The sequence below is a fragment of the Sceloporus occidentalis genome, unplaced genomic scaffold (assembly GCF_023333645.1).
Source record: "Sceloporus occidentalis isolate IW3139 unplaced genomic scaffold, rSceOcc1.0.p SCAF_4, whole genome shotgun sequence".
NCBI classification, from domain to species: Eukaryota; Metazoa; Chordata; class Lepidosauria; order Squamata; family Phrynosomatidae; genus Sceloporus; species Sceloporus occidentalis.
In genome coordinates, this window is record NW_028316984.1 from 140,241,153 (window position 1) to 140,262,014 (window position 20,862).

General features: G+C 40.9%; 1 protein-coding gene across 5 annotated transcripts in view; it reads right to left on the minus strand.

Annotated features, from left to right (window-relative positions):
* Window positions 1-847: 847 nt before the first annotated feature.
* LOC149314714 (deubiquitinase DESI2-like) overlaps window positions 848-20,862 on the minus strand; it is an 84,235-nt gene continuing 64,220 nt past the window's right edge. For 3 of the 5 annotated variants that reach the window (XR_016280958.1, XR_016280957.1, XR_016280959.1), the window contains 5 exons: window positions 19,489-19,561; window positions 14,087-14,180; window positions 13,304-13,445; window positions 12,457-12,980; window positions 1,655-1,732 (listed from right to left, as the gene is read on the minus strand). Coding sequence is in view for 2 of the 5 variants with exons in the window: in XM_089521781.1 (XP_089377907.1) it covers window positions 12,726-12,980; window positions 13,304-13,445; window positions 14,087-14,180; window positions 19,489-19,561 (564 nt within the window). In the remaining 3 variants the exon portion in view is untranslated. Of the gene's footprint in view, window positions 1,733-12,382; window positions 12,981-13,303; window positions 13,446-14,086; window positions 14,181-19,488; window positions 19,562-20,862 lie in introns of those variants that run through there. The other 2 variants (XM_089521782.1, XM_089521781.1) reach the window with 2 other exon arrangements.

The window sequence follows — 20,862 nt, forward strand, 5'->3', positions numbered from 1 at the left end:
CATTAAACCCCATGATTGCGTTCAGATTGCCATCGGATTATACTTCCAGTTTCCCTTGTCTGATAAACTCCACTGTTTAACAGCCCTAAAACTTAGTTGAAATCTCCTTTCTTGTAACTTGAATCCATTAGTTTGGGTCCTACTCCTTGAAGTAGCAGAAAACAAAGTTACTCTATCTTCCTCATGGCAGTACTTCAGATATTTGAAGATGGCCATTGTATCACCTCTCAATCACCTCCTTTCTAGGCTGAACATACCCAGTACCTTAAATTGTTTCTCACACATTTCCAGGCCCTTTACCATCTTTGTCATGTTCCTCTGGAAATATTCCAGATGGTTCACAACTTTCTTCAACTGTGGTTCCCAGAACTGGATACAAATTCAACTTTTTAAGTCACTGATCTCTCATTTCATCTCCCCACTGCCCCCATATTGCCTGAAGCTGTTCAGTTCACCTTGATGCATGGCAGGGTGATCCTCTTTCAGCGTGGCCTTTTAAATGTTGTTGAACTACAGCTCCCATCATCCTTCATTATTAGCTACAACGGCTTGGGAAATTGGGATTTGTTGTCCAACAACATCTGGAAGATCACACATTTCTTCCTTCTGGATTAAATATATGAGGGAAACCCTTGTCCAGAAAGGAACTTAGCATCTGTCTTTTAGTCCCAGTCTCTTAATAAAAGCCAAAACCACACATTCATTTTTAGATGATTTTTGCTATTGTTGCTGAAGGATAAAGAATCCTCCAGTCTCTTACACAATATTCTAATTCACAAAAAAAGAAAGGGAAAAAAAGAAAAGAAGAAGAAAAGAAGAAAAAAAAAAAGAAATCTGCAGTGGTAGAATGGCAGCACCTTTCATTTTTCCAGCAGATAACTTTAAGAAACTAGTGATTACAAAACAGAAAAAAAGGAAAGAGAAATGAGGAGACAGAAGAGTGTTAACTGGAGCTTGTTGCTGGTCGTACAGATGAGAAAGTTAAGCTCAGAGTCTGGTCCATTATTTTGGTACTCAAAGGAGGCAGGTGCCCTGTGTGAATAAGGTGCAACCTTGGAGGGAGTGGAGAAAAGGCGTTTTGTGTGCATGGCAGGAGGAGGCAGAGGATTAAAAGAGTTCCAGAGGAGGAACTTCTGACTATGGCTTCCCTTCATGTCCACTATGTCATCATGTCCCAGAAATGCCAGTAGTTTCTGCTTTTCTTTTTGGATTCAGGAGTACATGTCAGCCTCCAGAGTTTAAACTCCAATACATGTTGGCCTAAGTCTTAGAGTGACAGAGGTCACTTGGCTGAGAAGCTGCAGCAGCATGTAGAAAAAGAGGCAGGGCTTTCATCTCCTTTTCAAAAGGATTCAGCCTGGTGTTCTTGGCGAGAAGTGTTCTCCTGCTGTTTTCAGGAGATGGGTGAAAAGATCATGAGAAGTGGAAGATGACTGTCAAATGGGGCAAAGAAAGAGGTCTGAGAGTGTGATTTGAATGGACACAGAGTTCAGACCCTTGTGTGCCTGCAGGTTCGTGAAGGACCGGAGGCTGAGGCACCTGCAGAGGTGGACGGGGATTCCTCGTCAGTGGTGTCTCCCTGCTCTTCTTTGTGGAGGCCAAGGCTGATGTGGCTCTGAAGGGCAGCTGGCGTTAGCCATTCCTTGGGGAGGCAGCTTTGCAGAAAGGGAATACAGGAGCTGAAGTAGGCCAGGCGATTCACCCAGCGTGGGATCTCCTTCCCACACAGGATCTGGGAAATTGACAGAAGAAAAACAATATGAGACACTTACGTTTTGCATGCATTTTGAGAGGCAAAAGTACTTCCAATGAAGTAGAATTTGGCAAAAATGATTATTTGGGCTTCAGCTCCCATGGTCCTGGGAGTTCTGTAGTCTAAAAAAGAAACTTTCCCAAGCTCTGCAATGAAGCACACAGACAAGCAGAAGCATTAAATAAAATTCTAAAAGGAAAAAAATAGTCTCAGAGATAGGGATAGATGATATGACAAAATGTGGAGAATGTGAAACCTGGGTTGGGCAGTAGGTATGTTATGATGGGGATAATAAATTTTCTTTGTTTTTACGGCTGCTCCTCTCACAGTTACTGCAGGTTGTATGGGACCTGTCCCAGGGGTTGGATGCTATTCTGGATAGAGATTCAGCACAGCACCTGTACAACCTGCAGTGCCTGTGTGAGAAATATCCATAAAACTGAGAAGGGATTTTTTGCTCCTGTAGTAATGGATACATTCTTTGCCCTGTTGAGACGTTAACTATTGCAATTGTCTAGGCCTCTACACCAAAGTTACCCAAAATACAAAATGTACTTGTGTCATCTGAATAAGTATGTGAACATATATCACCTTAATGGAGGTTTAAAACTAGCTCTTACAACAGTCAGGAAGTGAGACCAAGAAGCCTAGGGAGGGTGCTGAATTCCCTTCCAAAGTGAAACAGAAATCTCCAGGAATTGAGAAAAGAAGCTGGGCAAATGACAACATGCCCTACAATTCATTCTGCAAGAGAACTCTAGCGACAAGAGGACCTTCATCCTGCAGTGCAGAGTGAGCAGAGCTGAGAATGGCAAATGAGCATGCATGAACAAACTCCCTGCACTGCATGCTGTGAAATGAAGCCAGGCAGCAAGACAGAAAGTTTTTGAAACCAATCCAAAAGCAGCTGGATTAGCGAGCCCTCTGCAGTTGTACAGCTTTCTGCTTTGCAACAAAAAGTGACCTAACAAAGATTACTTCCCTGCCTACATTATGGCTCTTATTTTATGAAACCAATGCAGGGTTACTTAATGGCGCTTGAATTTCTAAAGAACAGGCCTGAAATATTTCTTTTATTGTTGATACATGTCTTCAGGTCAGCTCATACTTATGGGGACATTATCCTAGGCTTTTCTTGGCAAGATTTATTCAGATGAGGTTTGCCATCGCCTTTCTCTAACAGCAATAACAAAAGCACGTACATTTCTATACGACCTGTCATTGAATTCTGCACTCTAAGAGGATTACAATCTGTAAACTAATTGCCCCCAATGAGCTGGCTATTCATTTTACCAACCTTCGAAAGGATGGAAAGCTGAGTAAACCTTGAAGCCCCTGGGATCGAACTCACAAACTTGGGGCTGCAGTATTGGCATTTAATCACTGTGCCACCAGGGCTCACTCTGAGGGTATGAGTGTGTTATGTGACCAGGGTCAGCCACTGGATTTCCATGGGGTAGCAGGGATTTGAGCCATGGTTTTGCAGAGTCCTATTCCAGCACTCACAACTCTACATTATACTGGCTTTGAAAAGCTTTTTACCTAACCCATAAAAGCTTACTAGCATGTGCTGTGGGCTGCTTAAATAGAGCTTAAAACAGACAGACAGACAGATCTTTGATTATAACTCCCTGAGTCCAGCAGTGACCATGCTGGTTAGGGGGCTCTGGTGCAGGAGTCTGAAAAACCATGGCTCATATCTCTGCTAACCCATGGAAATTCACTGGCTGACCTTGGGCAAGTCACACACTCTTCACACATTTTCATATAGAACATGGGAGGATGGCTTCTACCTAGTGAGAAGAATAGTCCAGTTCCTCAGCAATGCATTGCTTGCATTCACTAGCAAAAGCTCTTCAGTGTTTCAGAGTTGTGTTCTTCCTCAGCCCTCTCTAGAGATACTGCAGGTTAACCCCTATTCCAGCAGTTCTCAACCTGTGGGCCATGACCCCTTTGGGGATTGAATGACCCTTTCACAGGGAATGCCTAAGACCATCGGAAAACACATGTTTCCGATGGTTTTAGGAACCAAGACACCACTCCTCTATCTGCATCCAGGCAGGTCCACCCACATGCAGATACACCCACATATGAGTACCCAGTGTGATGACATCATCGTGCTAACTAGCAACGAAAATAATTTTATGGTTGAGGGTCACCACAACATGAAGAACTGTATTAAAGGGTCGCAGCATTAGGAAGGTTGAGAACCACTGCCCTATACCTTTGGCACACAAAACAAGTGCTCTGCCACTGAACTGTTTTAAATCTACTTCTCATTCCACTTCAGTTCTTGGCAAGCTGTTTCTCTCAGTTCCATATAGAGTGCAGAGGCCATTTGAGCTTCTTCAGGGAATCAAACAAAGGAGGAAAGAAGACTAGCTACTTCACCACCACTACACATGCCTATCAGAGCCATTGTCTTTTTAATTTCCTTACTGTTCATAGTGCTGAACAGCTATAGACTGAGAATTATATCAAATGGCTTCCATCTGTTTTAAAATTTCAGAGAGGAAGAAGAATCTGGATTTTGTAACTCAAGAGAGCACACAAAGACTGGCATTTGTGACAGCCCAACATCCCAGCCTCATACAAATTTGGCTGCTGGCATTACAAAATTTGGTATCCATCCTTTTCTTTCTTTGCAAACAAAAGCTAGTTTCTAAAACTGAAATATACCCACATAACAAAGACGCAGCAGGAAAAAAAGGCAGGGGCTTACATGGCTTTGCTCAACTATCATGAGATGCAGCTGAATGCTTTCTAGGCCCTAAAAAGCGCCACCTTTGGGTCAATCCAGGGACATGGCATGGAGATGACACATGCTCCCAGACTGGTCAGAAGCCACACCAAGGCCCACTAATATGGCTCAAAGCTGGATGCAAAAGGAGTGCAAAAAAAAACATTCCTTGCTGGTGGTCCATTCCGGTCCCATGGCAATCGGAGGTTGATCGGGGCTGAAGCGGCTTCTGGCTGCTCTAAGCTGCCTGTCTGGCAGTGATGTCCAAACTCTGGCCCTCCAGGTGTTTTGTATTTCAGCTCCCAGAAGACTCAGCCACTTTGGCCAATGGTCTGGGATGCTGGGAGCTGAAGTCCCAAACACCTGGAGGGCCAGAGTTTGGACATCACTGCCCTAGTGGGTGACTCAGAGGCAGGCTTGCCAGAGTGAAAACTGGAGAACCTGTACCTTTAATGGTTGTGTAGAAGAGACCATTGCTTGTCATGCAACTAGGTAAGAATCATAGAATCATAGAGTTGGAAGAGACCCCAAGGGCCATCTGGTCCAACCCCCTGCCATGCAGGAAATCACAATCAAAGCATCCCTGACAGATGGCATCCAGCCTCGGCTTAAAGACCTCCAAGGAAGGAAACTCCACCACTCTCCGAGGGAGTGTATTCCACTGCTGAACAGCCCTTACTGTCAGGAAATTCCTCCTGATGTTGAGGTGGAATGCAACACCCTTTGTCTTCTACACAACCATTAATGGTATAGTATCACTTTCCAGTTTTTATGCTGAAACCTGACCCAAGGGCTGTTGTCACACTGCAAAGTTAATGCATTTTGACACCATTTTAACTTTCATAGCTCCATCCTATGAAATCCTAGTTTGTTGTGGTACCAGAGCTCTCTAACAGAGAAGGTTCAGTAATTCACAAAACCACAAATCCCAGAAATTCTGTAGCATTGAGCCATGGCAGTTAAAGCAGTGTCAAACTACATTAATTCTCCAGTGTAGATGCAGCCTCAGAGGACAAGGAAAGTCATTTGCAAAGGGCAAAGCAAACATCACACTTTCTGCAAAGAGCATTTAAAATTTAGTCATCATCATTCAGGCCTGCACGACTTGTGACTCATCAGGATGAACACATCCTACCTGCCATTGCTTGCGGCCTCTTAAAATCCCTGCCCCCCCCCCCCCCCCGGACACACACCTCTTTTTTATTGAGCCCTGACTGGGAGACAGAAAACACAGGAGGTTTACAGAATCCATTATGAGCCACCACAGAGTGGGTGAGTGACATTTGGCCTGGTGTATTACAAGGTGTTATGTGGCCATATAAGTTCCTGTACAAAAGACAGCATTCTGTCTGCAGGTGCATCTAGTCTTATGGCTAGTCTACATGCAAGTGTATTATGCAAATTGCTACAGATTTTTGCACATTTGCATCAATGTGCAATTTTCTTCACTTTCCTGTACAAATGTGCATCTATTCATCCTCTCTCTTCCGAAAATGCACAGCCATGCAACTCCATGAGAATTGATGCAAAGTGGACAGATGATACATGTTTGATAATGTGCATCCCTGTGTACGCTCTGGTAAAAACCAAAAATCCTTTTTCAGAGGGGTTATAGAGTCCTCCCCTCATACAAAAAGCCAGAATGCCTCCAAATCACATGTTGCTGGATCACAATCTATTCAATTTGAATGAACAGTATTTTAAATGTGTAGATAAGCCCTTAGTTTAGTTTAAAGATAAAGAACCATAAAGAAAGGAGGGCAAAGGTCTGATACCCCTGGAGAAAAGTCTGAGAAAGCACATTCAGGCCACCATCGCCACATAGCACTCAGTGATCAGAGCAGATGTATCTCCACTTTTTGTTTCCAAACTTGGTTTTCAAGTTCTGTTATTTGCCTTTAGAGCCCTGAACAGCTTAGAACCTGATTGCTTCAGAATGGTCTGCTCCCATATTAACCTGCCTAACCTTTAAAGTCATCAGACAAGAAGTGGAAAAGCCAAGAATTAAATGAAAGTCTTACAAGACAGAAAAGTGAAAGATAGTCTAGGAATGCCTAACATGAAGGTATACTGCAATGTTTGCTGTATGTCATGGATGAAATACTGGATGACACTTGCTAAACTCATAGGAAATTTTAAAAGAGATATAAAACTAGAAGGAATTCAAAATGGAAAAAAAGTGAACTAGACAGTTGGCTTTGAACACAAACAGATAATAATAAAATTTTATAAAATGTTAATTACTTATGAAACAAAGGGAGAAACTGTCAAAAATAATACGATTGGATGGGCACAAAAATGGAAAAACCAAGAAGCACTAAGGATCGAGGAGTCGATTCTGAAACTGATAGATATGTTAGAAATCCATAAACTAACAACTCTTTTCGGCAATAAGAATACTAAGTATTTCAAGGATAATTAGAAAAAATTAATATCTCTATGGAGGGGGGTAGGAATAAGAAATTTAACATCATAAAAGGCCATAACAGATCATAAAACTTTTATGTGGATCTTATTTTAAAATTTGGGAAATAATGTATAATTGAGATGTCCTGAGGACAACAAAGCAAGGAAGTAGCCTCATAGGTTTATTTCTTTACTAGGGTTAGTAACTTAGCAATAGAAACAAAGAATAACAGACCAAGCAGAGAAAATACACCAACAGTTTGAACAGGTGGAATATGGATGTTATTTAATTTCTGAAATAAAAATTAATGAATGTATATTTGGAAATAAGTTATTGTAATGTAAGCTGAAATCTACAAGTGGATGTAAGTCAATGTGACTGAATTTTTGGGTCGTTGCTGTTGTTTTTCTTTTTTATATGATGATAAACTCAATAAAATATTTTATAAAAAATAAATTAAATAATCTCATGTGAAGGTCCTGCTGGAGGCATATAGGTCCAAGAGGCAAAACCTTTTGGTGGTTGGGCTGCAATGTGGAACTCTTTTCTAGTAAAGATTTTCCAGGCTCCCGCTTTTCTCATTTTTTGGTGCCAAATAAAGCCAACTCTTAACCATTGACTGCTTTTTAAAAGACATTTGATAATGTTCTTGGTGAAAATTCAATATTGGTGCCTTTTGTGGCTTAAACTATTGTTATTTCTTTCTTTGAGAACTTTCTTCTTGCCTTTGTCTCATTGTGGGGCACAATAAAGCTTACTACAGGATTAAAACAAGTACAAATACAGATTTACAACAGGAGCAGAAAAAACAGACAGAAATTTAAATGTTACAAACAGATTAAACAGATTATACCCGTGTGGTGTAGTGGTTTGAGCATTGGCCTATAACTCTGGAGAACAGGGTTTGAATCACTGTTTGACCATGAAACCTATTGGGTGACTCTCAGCCTCAGAGGATGGCAAAGGCAAATACACGCCGAAGAAACTTCCCAAGCTAACCCTGAGATACGTTCACCTTAGGGTTGCCATAAGTCAGAAACAACTTGAAGGCACACAACAACAAACAATAAATTATTAAAACATGATTAAATTAAAAAGCAAAAGAGAGGCAGTTAAAAATACACAGCAGAAACATTTTAAAAACCCTTTCTCAGCAGTGAGCCAGTTGCCAAAAGTCTAGCTAAATAATAAGGCCTTTGTCTCCCGGCAGAAGGACCACAGGGATGGAGCCAAGATAACCTTCCTTGGAAAGAAATTCCACACCCTGGGAACAGTCATAGAGAAGATCCACTTTGTCTCATCACCAGTGTGTGGAAACAAGAGAAAGGTCTCTTTCCAAAGGTTTCAATGCCTAGGCTATGGGACTAGAATACAATTCTTGAAATAGCCTGGACCAGTTGGGACTTCTGTGTCAATAGGGCAGTTAATCTGCCTGGGTTATAGTCTGAATCTTAAAAGAGCTATGCAAGAACTTGCACTCTATGCCTCAAAATAGGGTCTACCTCCTGCATTGCTCCTTTAAAGTATGGATTAAAACCTAGAGTGGATTCACTGCTCCACTGAAATGGAAATCATCAACTGCTCCCATCCAGGACTCAAGCCATATAATAGTGAATGTGTGGTGCTATAGTTTAGTTTGATTATTTTATATATTTTTATGTCAAGCCACTTTATTATTTTAAAAGAAAAGTGAAATAGTAATGTTTTTCAGACCAAACTACTGAACCAATGTTCTTCAAGCTCAGTACATCACCATCTTTATCATCATTGTCACTACTAATATTACTACTATTATTAATGATTTTTAAGGGCAAAATGCAAGTATGTGACATAAAGGAGTTACAGCTACAGTAATGGGATCGACAAGATTAGAAATTGCACAAACATGGAAAACAGTGAAAGATTTTAATTTCAGTGCTGGTTGGATCACATGTGAAGAGCTGCTCTTGCAGAAAAACTGACTTGTAGACTTGTAGATTGGCTAGAGGGGAACTTTAAAAAGATATGTTTGCTTCCATTTGGTCTCCCTACATTTCATCAATACATGAGCAAGAATCATCAATAAACATTTTGAGTCTCATTTCTTTAACATAATTGTGCCAATAAAAGGATTCTATGGAATTACTTTTGTATAGAACGAAATTTAAAATCAGTATTTGTGCTGGTTGGCTAGCTGTGTCATCTTTTTTGTATTTGTTTTTTGCCTTTCCTTTTCCTTTTCTTTTCTGCTTGTATTGATTTCTTGTCATCATATAAAATAAAAAATTAATAAAAGAAAGATGAGATAAACAACATTAGTTTTCCCATAACTTGTGCAAGAGAGTCAACCCAGTGAATGGTCAATTCAACTTCACCAGTCAGGGCTCCAAGACAAAGGCTTCCAAGAGGCAAATCTGACTCCTTTTCACTCTGGCAAAAGATAGATGTGAATCCCAATGCCTCTTTCCTCTCAATTGCTTTGTTTTGGGGTTCAACTGCAAGCCAGGCTTTTCTTGCAATTATGCACTTTTAATGCATGAAAGTCCTTGAGAGGAAGATTTTGAAGCACAGGGAGCAGCTGCAGGATGACAAGAGACTTAACAAGTGGTCCTCTGGGGAAGGCTTGGGTATAATTAAGACTAAGATTGCTGGTGACACTTCAGAATAATGGATTTCACTCTGAATGGATGAGCAACTGTAAGTCAACCAAGCTACTGCACTGTCACAAAAAAGCCATTTTCTACCCCAGTAGGTATTAATGCAAGGCCAGTGTCTTAGAACAGCCCCAATGAATAGTTAGGAAGATACTACGATTATGCTGTGTTAGATGTCAAATGTCCTGTATTATAGTTTTATGTTGTGTCTGAATAGAAATGAATGACATGAAAGAGCCAATCTGGATGCATGTTTCTAAAAACAGATTCAAACCGATTGCTCCCACTAGCGAGTAAAAATACCTCATTTTGGAACAAGGATGTAAATCCAGACTTGATTCACTCTTGGACAGAAAAAGAGAAAATGCTTCCTGATAATGTGAAGTCGAAGGCTTTCATCGCAGGCATCCATAGATTTTGTGGGTTTTTGGGGCTAAGTGGCCATGTTCTAGCAGAGTTTCTTCCTGATGTTTTGTCAGCATCTGTGGCTGGCATCTTAAAAAAATGGCAGCCACAGATGCCGGCGGAACGTCAGGAAGAAACTCTGCTAGAACATGGCCACTGAGCCCGAAAAACCCACAAAAAACTATAGTTTCTTGATAAATCTTCTCACACTGATATGTGATGATTTTTTTCTTTTGATTTTTGTTTTCCTTTGGCTATTGTTGGTAACGAAGATTTTGCACATTTTTAAATCTGCTAATTTTGTAAATGCTCCAAATTCAAAACAGTAATAAACGTTGCTTTGCTGCGTGGACTGATAAAACACAGCGGCACCACACTGCACAGAGACTTCTAAGCAAATTATGGAAAATAGGACACACACAATCTCTCAAAGGTTTTGATGCCTCATTTTCATGCCGAAGGAAAAACTTCCATGAAGTCTGAAGAATCCTCAGCTGGATGTATTGTTGTTCTGAGATAGCCTGTCTGAACTAAAATCTTGCCAACTGTGAGATTTTTCAGATCACTTTTTTTTCACCATCAGACTTCTAGATAATTGTGAGGCAGACCCAACCTCTTCCAAACATGCATCCCAGCATCAGTCATCCTAATTGCTGTAACTGTTTCCCTCTGGGGGAACGGGAGGAATTTCTCTTAATTTTGAATGAAAAGAAAGTGGGGCCAGAACGCTAGTTCAGTGAATTTACGTGAATTCGAATTGCATTCAAACTGACCTCCCATTGCCCGAAAATAGCTTGCCATTGCGTGTGGTAGTCTATCATGCAATAAGGTGAAACCTCATGATTGCATTCGGGCTGACTTCCCATTGCTTGAAATTGCGTGTGGTAGTCTATCATGCAATAACGTTAAACCCCATGATTGCCTTCTGATTGCCATTGGATTTTACTTCCAATTTCCCTTGTTTGATAAACTCCTCTGTTTCCTTCTGAAAACTGGCAGGAGTGATAGCTCTGAGAAGAGTTGCTGCTACAGGTTTTATTAGATCATATCACTTTTAAGAGTGCCCATGCTACCATGAAGATCATTTCCCAGGGATTCTGAAACCTTCAGATTTAGGGTCCCTTGGAAATTATAATCACACTGTAGTGGGTGCCAGGATCCAAGGGAATTATTGTTTACCAGGCTTCCTTAGACTTTAAGGGTCCATCTGATTCCAACTCTTGATCTAGGCCAGGAACTCTGACCTCTTTTTAAACTGGGGGACTCAGTATTGGCAGGCCAGTTGTTATTAATTATGCCTACTGGCAGTGGGAGGGCAAATTACTTTTCCTACTCATTGTCATTGAAATATCCTTAAACATGAAGACTCTTGCAACAAAAACATCTCATTAGATGTGCCCTGTATGTGTTCAGTGTAGCTGACTCTGAGGTTAGTGTGCATATGCTAGATGACAGGCAGCCTTTATTAACCCTGGGAAAGCTCCTTGACAATTTCTGTCATAATATTTCTTAGTTCTTGCACATTCAATACATTTCTTGTTGATAACTCCCATGCAGGCCCAACTGCATAGAGGTTTTGATGCTCCAATTCTATCTATTCATTGGGGGGGGGGGGGGAGGTGGGTCTAACCCTCTAAGCTAGGCTTGAGCCCCTCTGCCCCACCCTCATACCAGGGACCATGCCTTACACTCAACATTTGTTTGGGCCTGGCTTGCATACAGCTACAAAAGTGAAGCAGTTCCTCCACATGGTTTGCTTATGGTGGCCTTCTGGCTTCACAGCAGGACTGGTGAAAACTGGGTGTCCAAATTTGTTCAGAAGAAGTCACCATAGGACAAAATGTATATAGGACCCTACAGGGACATAGCCGGGGGGGGGGGTTCTTGGGGTCCAGACCCCCCCTTCCATTAGAAAAATGAATGGTGTGTGCTGCTGCGCCGCCACACCCAAGCCCCATTATAATGGTGGCACTTAGTGTGGACCCCCCCCCCCCCCGTTCCTAAAATCCTAGCTACGTCCCTGACCCTAGATAGAACTTGCTGCACTATTACTATAACAGAGTAGTAGTTCTTGTTGCTAAGATGCTAATGCTTTCTCCAAGTCACTTTATCAGTCAAACCCAAGATGACAATTATAGGAGTAAGGAAGTCTTCAACATAATAATTGCACTTGAAATCCTGTACTGAACAGTAATAACTTCCAACTTAAAATATACCTATCGGGCTCTTTTAAAGAGGAAGGAGGGGAAGATGTGGCAATTTAGAAAATGCCTTGAGATATGTAACTCTACTGACAGAGTCCTGTACAAAAAGAAAACACTGCACACTTAAGCAGTCCACTTCTCATTACAAAGATTTCAGAGGAGTTACACTGCAAGTGTACCTGTGAGTAATGTGACCTCTTAAACTACAGTTACACTAGGGTCACATGTAAAGAAGCTCCATCAACTCTCTTTTCCTTTGCAAATTACATTTGGGGTGGGACAATATACACCTAGCAAGAAAAGGAAATGCTTACTCCTTTGCTCTGCCAGTTGTTTTCCTTCTGTACTCTTGCCGTAGATGCTTTTGTGTTTCTCAGTGTTGTAAAGCCTGCTCACATCATAGACATAAATCAGAAACCACAAGCAAAGGTATGTGTGGGGAGGTGGGACTAGCAGTGGAAAAGTAAGCAATAACAGAAAACTTGGAATAAAGGGGCCATCAGGGTTTCATTATACCGTCGGCCCTTCTTATACATAGATTCTTTATACACAGATTCAAATATCAAACCTTGATTTCCATTTTTTATAAGGGATACCATTTTGCTATGTCATTATATTTAATTGGACTTGAGCATACATGGATTTTGTTATTGACAGGGGATCTTGGAACCAAAAACCAGCATATAACAAGGGTCCACTGTACAATGCTAAAACATAATGTGTAGTGTCTATGCCCAACCGTCAAAAGTTCTGCTATACATTTGCTTGTGGCGCTAGAGATTTCGGAGCACATCAAAATTGAGTGATTTGGCCTTTTGTCTCTTCCACTTGCATTATGCTGAGGAAAAAAGAGAGTAGAATGGTTTCACAGCTTCCTTGAGACACATAAATAAGTCAAGGGATGGGGTGCTCCTCTGAGAATAAAGACGTTTATGACCTTTTCACTGACACTTCATACAAATTACAGGTAAAAAATCTGAAAGGTATCATAGTAGAAAGCAAAGATACATGTAACATCCCCCCCCCCCCCCGCCGCCCTCATTTGAAAGATGCAAGTATCAGCTTTTTACTCAGAACAGTCAAGTTTCTATAAGTTTCTCACACTGATATTGGCATCAGGTCCTGAAAGTCACAAAGAAAAAGAATGGAAGATGTGCTAACCTCTGCCAGTGCAGCTGAGAAGTGATTGCAGTTCTTGTGCATAAGGTGGTAGGCATTGCCCTTGTATTCCTTGCCCAGTTCTTCCATGATTTTATCCACATCCTCCTCTGTGAAGTCTGTGGTGCCCAAGGCGATAGATTCTCTAGTGTTTAAAAAACACAACAGTCAAGAATAGAAAAAAATACAATAAGGTAATATGAAAAATTGGCTGAGGCAACACAGATAGTAGATGAGAGAGAAAATGCATGCATAGTCTTCATGTGGCAGATCTCTCATCATCCACAGCAAATTTGGTGTAAGTTTTCCCGCCCCCCCCCCCCATCACACGATTTTTAGGGGGTTGCATTGTAATGGCATAGAATAAACTGCCCAGTCTAGATAGCACTTAATGTAAATAGCTATGACAAAGAAACAGCCACAATGGGAGACATTTAAAGCATCATCCATGTGATAGCTGTGGGTTTCACAAAGCATTTGCTCTTCCATGTATTTTAAATTATTGTTGGTATTTCAAGTATTTCATTAATTAGTCACTTTCCCCAGAAAATAAGACTATTTAAAGGACAATAGGATAACAACATCACAAAGTTTTCCCTCTAAAGGTATTATACACATTCTAGCCATTGCCTGCTTCTCTTGATGCCAGAAAGCATCAGGAGGAAAAGACACACATAGGAAATGAGAAGAGTATGGAAAAATGGCTGAAGTTAAAATGGATTGTCCTATTAACAATTTGTGGCTTGTGAGAAAATAAACATGGAGCAAAGCAGCAAGGGCACTTACTTGAATTTAAAGGTCTCGCCAAGCTCCACGGCACTACCAGGGGTGATTTCAAAAATCCCACTGAAAGGGTAGGGATGCCCTCCATAGGCAAATTCTGGCAAGAAAGAAAAAAGAGACTGTTAGTGAGGTAATGGGAATTATGTATCTGGGGAAAGACCACCACTGGCAGGGATGGAATTCCACATCAACAAGAAATTAACCTCCATCCAAATAATACAATATAATCTCATCTCATTGCACTTATTTTTGATCAAAGTGTCAATTCAGAAATGTAATCCCACACATTACATCAAACAGTGGCAACTTCCTTGCCATTGTAAAGTGCTAAGCACTTGGGCAAAGAAGTGAAATAATACACATACTGACTTTTTTTTTTTTTTAAAGGTGCTAAAACCTACAACAGTGGCATTTGGTGGCTCCCCTGGTAGATGGGCAGTGAATCTGCCTGGAATTTTAGTCTGAATTTTAAAAGCAGCATCCTGAACCTATTTTGACAACAGAGCTGGTTGCCTTATAGCTGTTGTCTTCTCGACTGCAACTTTCCCTCACCACTGACTAGGCTGGCTAGAGCTGCTGAGAGTTGTATTCCAGCCACATCTGGAGGACTAAACATTGCTCATCCCTGCCTTAAAATAACAAGGCAAGCTAGGCTTCTCTGGACCTTCCAGGAATTCCATTCCTGACAACAGTTAGCTATAGCTCTTAACACTGTGTCATAAAATATTTTAAATAATGTCTCTGATACTAACCACAGTAACTCATAAGATTTCTCTTTTTGCTTTAGCAGAATTGAAAATTCAGGCAAAATAAAAATTATTTACTTTTAAGTGCATGGGGAATGGGAGTAGGTGCTATCTTGTTTTTTGCCTAAGGGAGTAAAACATCTTGGGCAAGCCCTAATTCTCACAGAGTACTTAATATTAAGGGTAAACAAATACATTAACAGCATGGCTGGTTGATTAAAGTCCATTAGCTGCATCAACAATGTAGTTCCATTGTGCCAATGCGGTCCTGACACACAAAGCCTACCAGGAATCGGTGACTGACATTTAATTCCTACATAGCTCTGACCACATCTACACTGCAGAAATAATCCAGGATGACACCACTTTAACTTTCTTGGCTCAGTGCTATAGAATCCTGGGAACTGTAGTTTGTGAGCTCTGGTGACACAGCAAACTGCATTTCCCAGAGTGAAGTCGAAGACTTTCATGGCTGGCATCCAAAGTTTTTTGTGGGTTTTTCAAGCTATGTGGCCATGTTCTAGAAGAGTTTATTCCTGAATTCCCAGTTCCCAGAATTCCATAGTACAGATCCATGGCAATTGAAGTCAAGTCAACCCGGATTATTTCTGCAGTGTGGATGCAGTGTCAGTCATTTAAGACTGACATCATGTTTCAGTCAAATTGAACCTAACATGCAGATAACTGATATGGAGTCATCATCTTGGGAAGCATGACTGCACATTTTTACTTGCAGTTCTCAGTCACCTGAAAATGTCTGTATAAATTACACAGAATCCTGTCCTTTACAACACTAGTAAAAAGGATGATCCTATGTGAGCTATTTAGCAATTGCCAAGTTTTTGCTTTAGGTGTGTGCTAGAAATAGTTGCTTAGGATAGCATGAGAACTCTTTGTTTGAACCAGAGGTAAACTCTTCTTCTTCTTCTTCTTCTTCTTCTTCTTCTTCTTCTTTGGCACCACTTCTCCCATTAACCCCAGCCAGCCTCCCCAATAGTCAAGGCTGATGGGAATTGTAGTCCAAAATCTCTGAAGGGCAACAGTTGCCTATCCTGTCTTCACTAACCATGAGATAGAGTACTGGTCCTGTGACATCAGACTTCCAGGCCTCTGCTGACTGAGTAGCAGCATTGGACTAACGTGCTAAGCATTGAAGCAAAACTCCTGCCATGCAATCTATGCACTAGCTTAGGGCTTCTTTTAATTAAGTGCCCAATGTTCTTCAATCTTAAATGAGTAAAGGCAGAACTGTATCAATTAGCCACAAAGAGCCCTTTGAATGCCCTTTACTTTCAATTTCAGTACTTTAAATTTCAGAGACAGTTTCAACTCTTCTTTCATTGAAGAAGAACAAGACAATGTTTTTATTCCTGTGAACAGGGAAACTGTCCTTGCAGAAAGACCACATTGTTGTGTTGGGAGTCTTTGCAACCAAAGGCTATAACTGCACTAGAAGCCCATGAATAGAGTGAGTCTCTTCCTGAATGGGAAACCACTGGCAAACTCTGAGTCTGAGTAGCTAGGTCCCCGTGCTTGCATTTCCAAATTTCTGAACTCCAAGTGGCTCTAGAAATTATATGTTCTCACTGGAATTTACTCAGCCTGACTGATTTTCAGCTCCTAGCACTGAGTTCTCTTTTTTGGCACTTAACTCCACCAGATTTCAGACAAGTGCCTTTTTAAACTACAGCTCCCATATTCACTGGGGGATTTTGGAAGCTGTGATCCAAAAATCACTTCTCCAGTTTTCTATACTCACAAAATTCTGTCAGTTGCTCTCCTGCTTTATTTCTTGATCCTAAGCCAAATTTTCCTACAATCTTTGATTCTGCTCTGATTCCTGCTTTTCCATTCCATTTGCCTATGATTAACATCAAGCCCTGTTTTGGTGTGTAATCAGTTTCCTTCTGGACTCCAGATTCTTTCAGTTTTCTCTTCTTCTATCTCTGTAGTTGGAGCATAAACGTGGATTATGGTCATAATGACAGGTTTTCCCTGAAGTCTTATTGATATTATTTGGTAAGACTTTGCATTATATCCTCTGACTGCTTTTGCTACATCTCTCTTGATGATTAATGTGCCCCATTTCTTCTTAGATTTTTATTTCCTGAGTAAAACACTGTGTAATTGACACAGAATGTCCCATTCCTGTCCACATTAGCCCACTCAATCCAGGTACTGCAATGTTTATACATTTTATTTCTTATTTTACTATGGAGCTGAACAGACCACCCTGATCTGGCCTTTCGGTGGCACAAAAAGGAGCCACAAAAAGCAGCTCCTTTTTGCTCCATGGAAAGGGCGCCATAGCCGCTGGCACCGCAGCTTTTCAGTACTCCTTTCGCACTTCATCATCTGGACACAGTGCCAGAGGAACATGGTATCATGCTGGCATGGGGGCAGAGTTGGTGTGTGCATCGTGCTGGCCTTTGATGCTGGTCTGTTGAGGCTCTATGTCTAGCTTCCCCTGATTCATGCTTCTCACATTCCATGTTCCTATGATATGTCTTGTGCAGCTTTGGACTTTCTTTCCACCTCTCAGCATGTTAACAGCTGAATGCCCTTTTGGCTTGAGTCCAGTTGCATCATTAGCTACAGTTCTATTAGTAGTTGTCCTCTGCTGCACCTCAGTAGCTCATTGAGTGTCATCCAACCTGGAAGACTGGTTGTTTCACTTTGAATTATCTCAGCATGGGGCTTTCATGTTAAAAGACATTCAAAAGGGGTTTACTCTCCCTCCTTCTGCTCCGTACTAACAAGTCTTAGCTACGCTGCCACTGCTATTGCCTCTGAGAGATCCCCTGCCAGCATCATCCCCCAATACTGCTGTCCAGTAGCTGTTTGGCACATTAATTTGGCTTCTCAGCAAAAGCCTATCTGATATGGAAGACCCTACCAGCACCACTGCTGTTATCAGTGTAACCTCTTGTCCCACAAAAGCACATAATGCCACCATCGTAAAGAGATAATGCCATGTACTTCACTTTTGGTAAACCAGAAATACCTTTTTGCATAGGTTCCATACTTCAATCAGTCAGAAATCACATCATTAAGTCATTTGCCCAGTTCTTTCGCTAGATCTGTTCTGACCTCTCCTCCCTAGATTCAGAGGACCATGCCCACAGGCACAACCTAAGTGTATCAGATTTGTTAAAAAGTTTCAGAAGTCTTAAGCAGACCTTAAGCATTCTGAATTTATAGTGAATAGAATGCCAAGAGACCCTTCCATATACAGCCTTGACTGTGAGAAAAACTTTCAGATTTTTTTAAAAATATTTTTTAATTTAATATATATATATATATATATATATATATATATATATAATTTTCCCCAAAACATCACATCTTACCAAATTTTAACTTTAATCACATGAAACTATTACATGTAAATACATTTAGGTTGTACGTATGATGTTGTAATTTAAAGGTATAATTTTAATTTTACTAGTTGTTTATGTCAGAATTATTACCATTATATTCAGTGAGATAAGAGAATTACGATTTATAAGTAACATTGGCCCAGTACCTGCCGGCGCCTTGTTTTGCTACGCGAGGAAGCTGCAGTGGACAAACCGTGCGGCTTTCTCACACAGCAAAAAGAACCTTCAAAAAGCGAGTTCTTTTTGCAGTGCCATAATGCCGCAGTGTGCCAGTGGCACACTCGCAACATCATTATGGTGCCGCAATGTGCGGACGCTAAGCGTCCATTGCGTCAAAATGGCAGCGCCCATCTGTACAGGGTGCCGCCATTTTGACGCCTTCGTCACGTGCTAGGGTTGAGGCCCATGTGGGCAGAGGGCCCTCAGCCAACCCCTAGCACATGACAAGGGCGCCCCATAGGCCTGTCTGTACCGGGCCATTAGTACAAAAAACATTAAGGATTCTGTATGGAGTGGTATAGGAGGAGGTCAATGGGGGGTTGACAACACAAGTTACCACACTGGGTGACACCAACCCTAGTGATGCCACTGCAGCCATGGCAGCTAAAGTGGTATCAAACAGCTTTAGTGGTGATCTCCAGTTATGCCGGCTGGGAGTTTATGAGTATTGGAGTCCAATACATAGAGGGTGAAGCAAGCATGTCCCTGCTAAGTTGAAGGACTTGCAAAATGGCTCCCCTGCTGACTACAATTCTACTACTGAACTGCAAGTGACATGTGGAAGACATGAGAGCTTGGCAAGAGTTTGGGTATTCAGAACTACTGAGCTTAAGATTCTTTCAAAAGGTGTTTGCCTCTTGGACCAAAATCTGGATGATGAGTATCAGGGCTCTAGGGAAAAAATGAGCATAACATGCAAGGATAAAGTTTGTCCAGCTGCAAGGTTCAGGGTTGCAACTTCAATGCACATGATTACATCCACAGGTTTTTTTCCTATTTAAAATCCTGGACAGCAGCTAAGAATTGTATCCCATAGTTGCTTTCAGCACCACACTGCTACAAATCTGTCTTTGTTTATTTTAACATATGGCAACTGCTACCTGTGTAGCAGACGAAAACTGAATAAACAGCTCCGTATAGGAAGATATAGTTTTCCTTTAAGTGGAAACCACCTGGCTATGATAGATGACAGCCCAGAGAACTTCCCCTGCCCTTTTCACCATTCAGCACAGTGAACATTTCCACCCATTTTCAACACAACTAACAGAAAATACCATACCTCTGCCATAGATCTCAATTCCCGAGTGGAAGACTCCAATACCCAACGTGGAGGTGTATTCATTTATCCAATACTAGAGAAAGGGGGAGGGAGACAGATTTGGAAATGTTATTAGAACAAACAGTGTTTGCAAATCTCTATTTATCACTTTATTTTGTTATACCTCCTCCCATTATCCTGAAAGCTGTGGTAAGGTTGCAGTTGCAAAACATTTAACACAAAAAACCTTATAAATTTTATATAATATAAACATAGCCTATAAAATATTCACAATAAAATTGCACAAAAATAAAAGCATGCCTCAAGAACAGCTTAACCCTCAGCCTCTGTATATTTAGAAGAAAGCCTTCTAGAACAACAGTGGGAAGTGCACAGACATTCCAGATTTTTTGAAATACATTTCCCAACAGTCCTAGCAAGAAGAGCCAATAGAGAAGGATGGTGGAAGATGCAATCCAGCAACATGTAGAAAGCCATTTCTCAACTTGGCAGTGAATAATTAGCAATATTTGTTCCATCCCCGGTATGATTTTTTTTCAGCACTTACACTTTTAAGATGCCCCAAGGGAATCCAGAGTGAATCCTCACACAGAGAGTCCAGGAAGCTGAGACCCAGGAAAACCCTTTGACCCTTATGCTGAAAGTCTGCAAACATCCCCATATCAGATTGGAATGGGTTCCTCCCACAAATTTATTGCGCGTTTCAATGTGTTATCAACAGCAGCTCAATCAGTATTTGTGTGTGTTTGTGTGTGTGTGAAGAGTCATCACTCCAGTTTAGGGTGGGCAGGTATGGCCCTTGGGCTGCATGTGTCCCTTGGGACCCTCAAATGTGGCCCATGAAGCCCCTCAGAAGCCTTCTAAGCCCCCAGACTAATTAACAAAAACTTCGGGTGATTTTTGCATGGCTTTTTGCCCTCAAACTGCCCAAAATGTTCCACAATAGTGATTTGCTTCCAATGTTTGTATGAATAAATACAATAGTAAACAGATTAAATTGTAAAAGGACAAGAGAAAAGAAAAGGAGGAGGAGGAGAAGATAAGAAGACGAGAATAGAAACCCCACATCAAAAGACGAAAAAATAAATGAAACAGAGAGGAACGAAATAGAATTGGCTATGTATCAGAAAATATGATGATATGATATGTAAAAATTTGGTGGATAAAAAAATTGTTGAATAGAAATATTTAATTAAAATAATAGTGATTTGCTTCCTCTGACCCTTCAAACTCCCATCATCTCCTCAAAACACAAAATAAATCTTTAAACAAAAACTTTATTTTTTTCTACAAATGTATACATTTCATTCAAGTGATATACAATTGAATTTACATGCTAACGTAAAATACTATTTCAAATAAACTTCCTCTAGG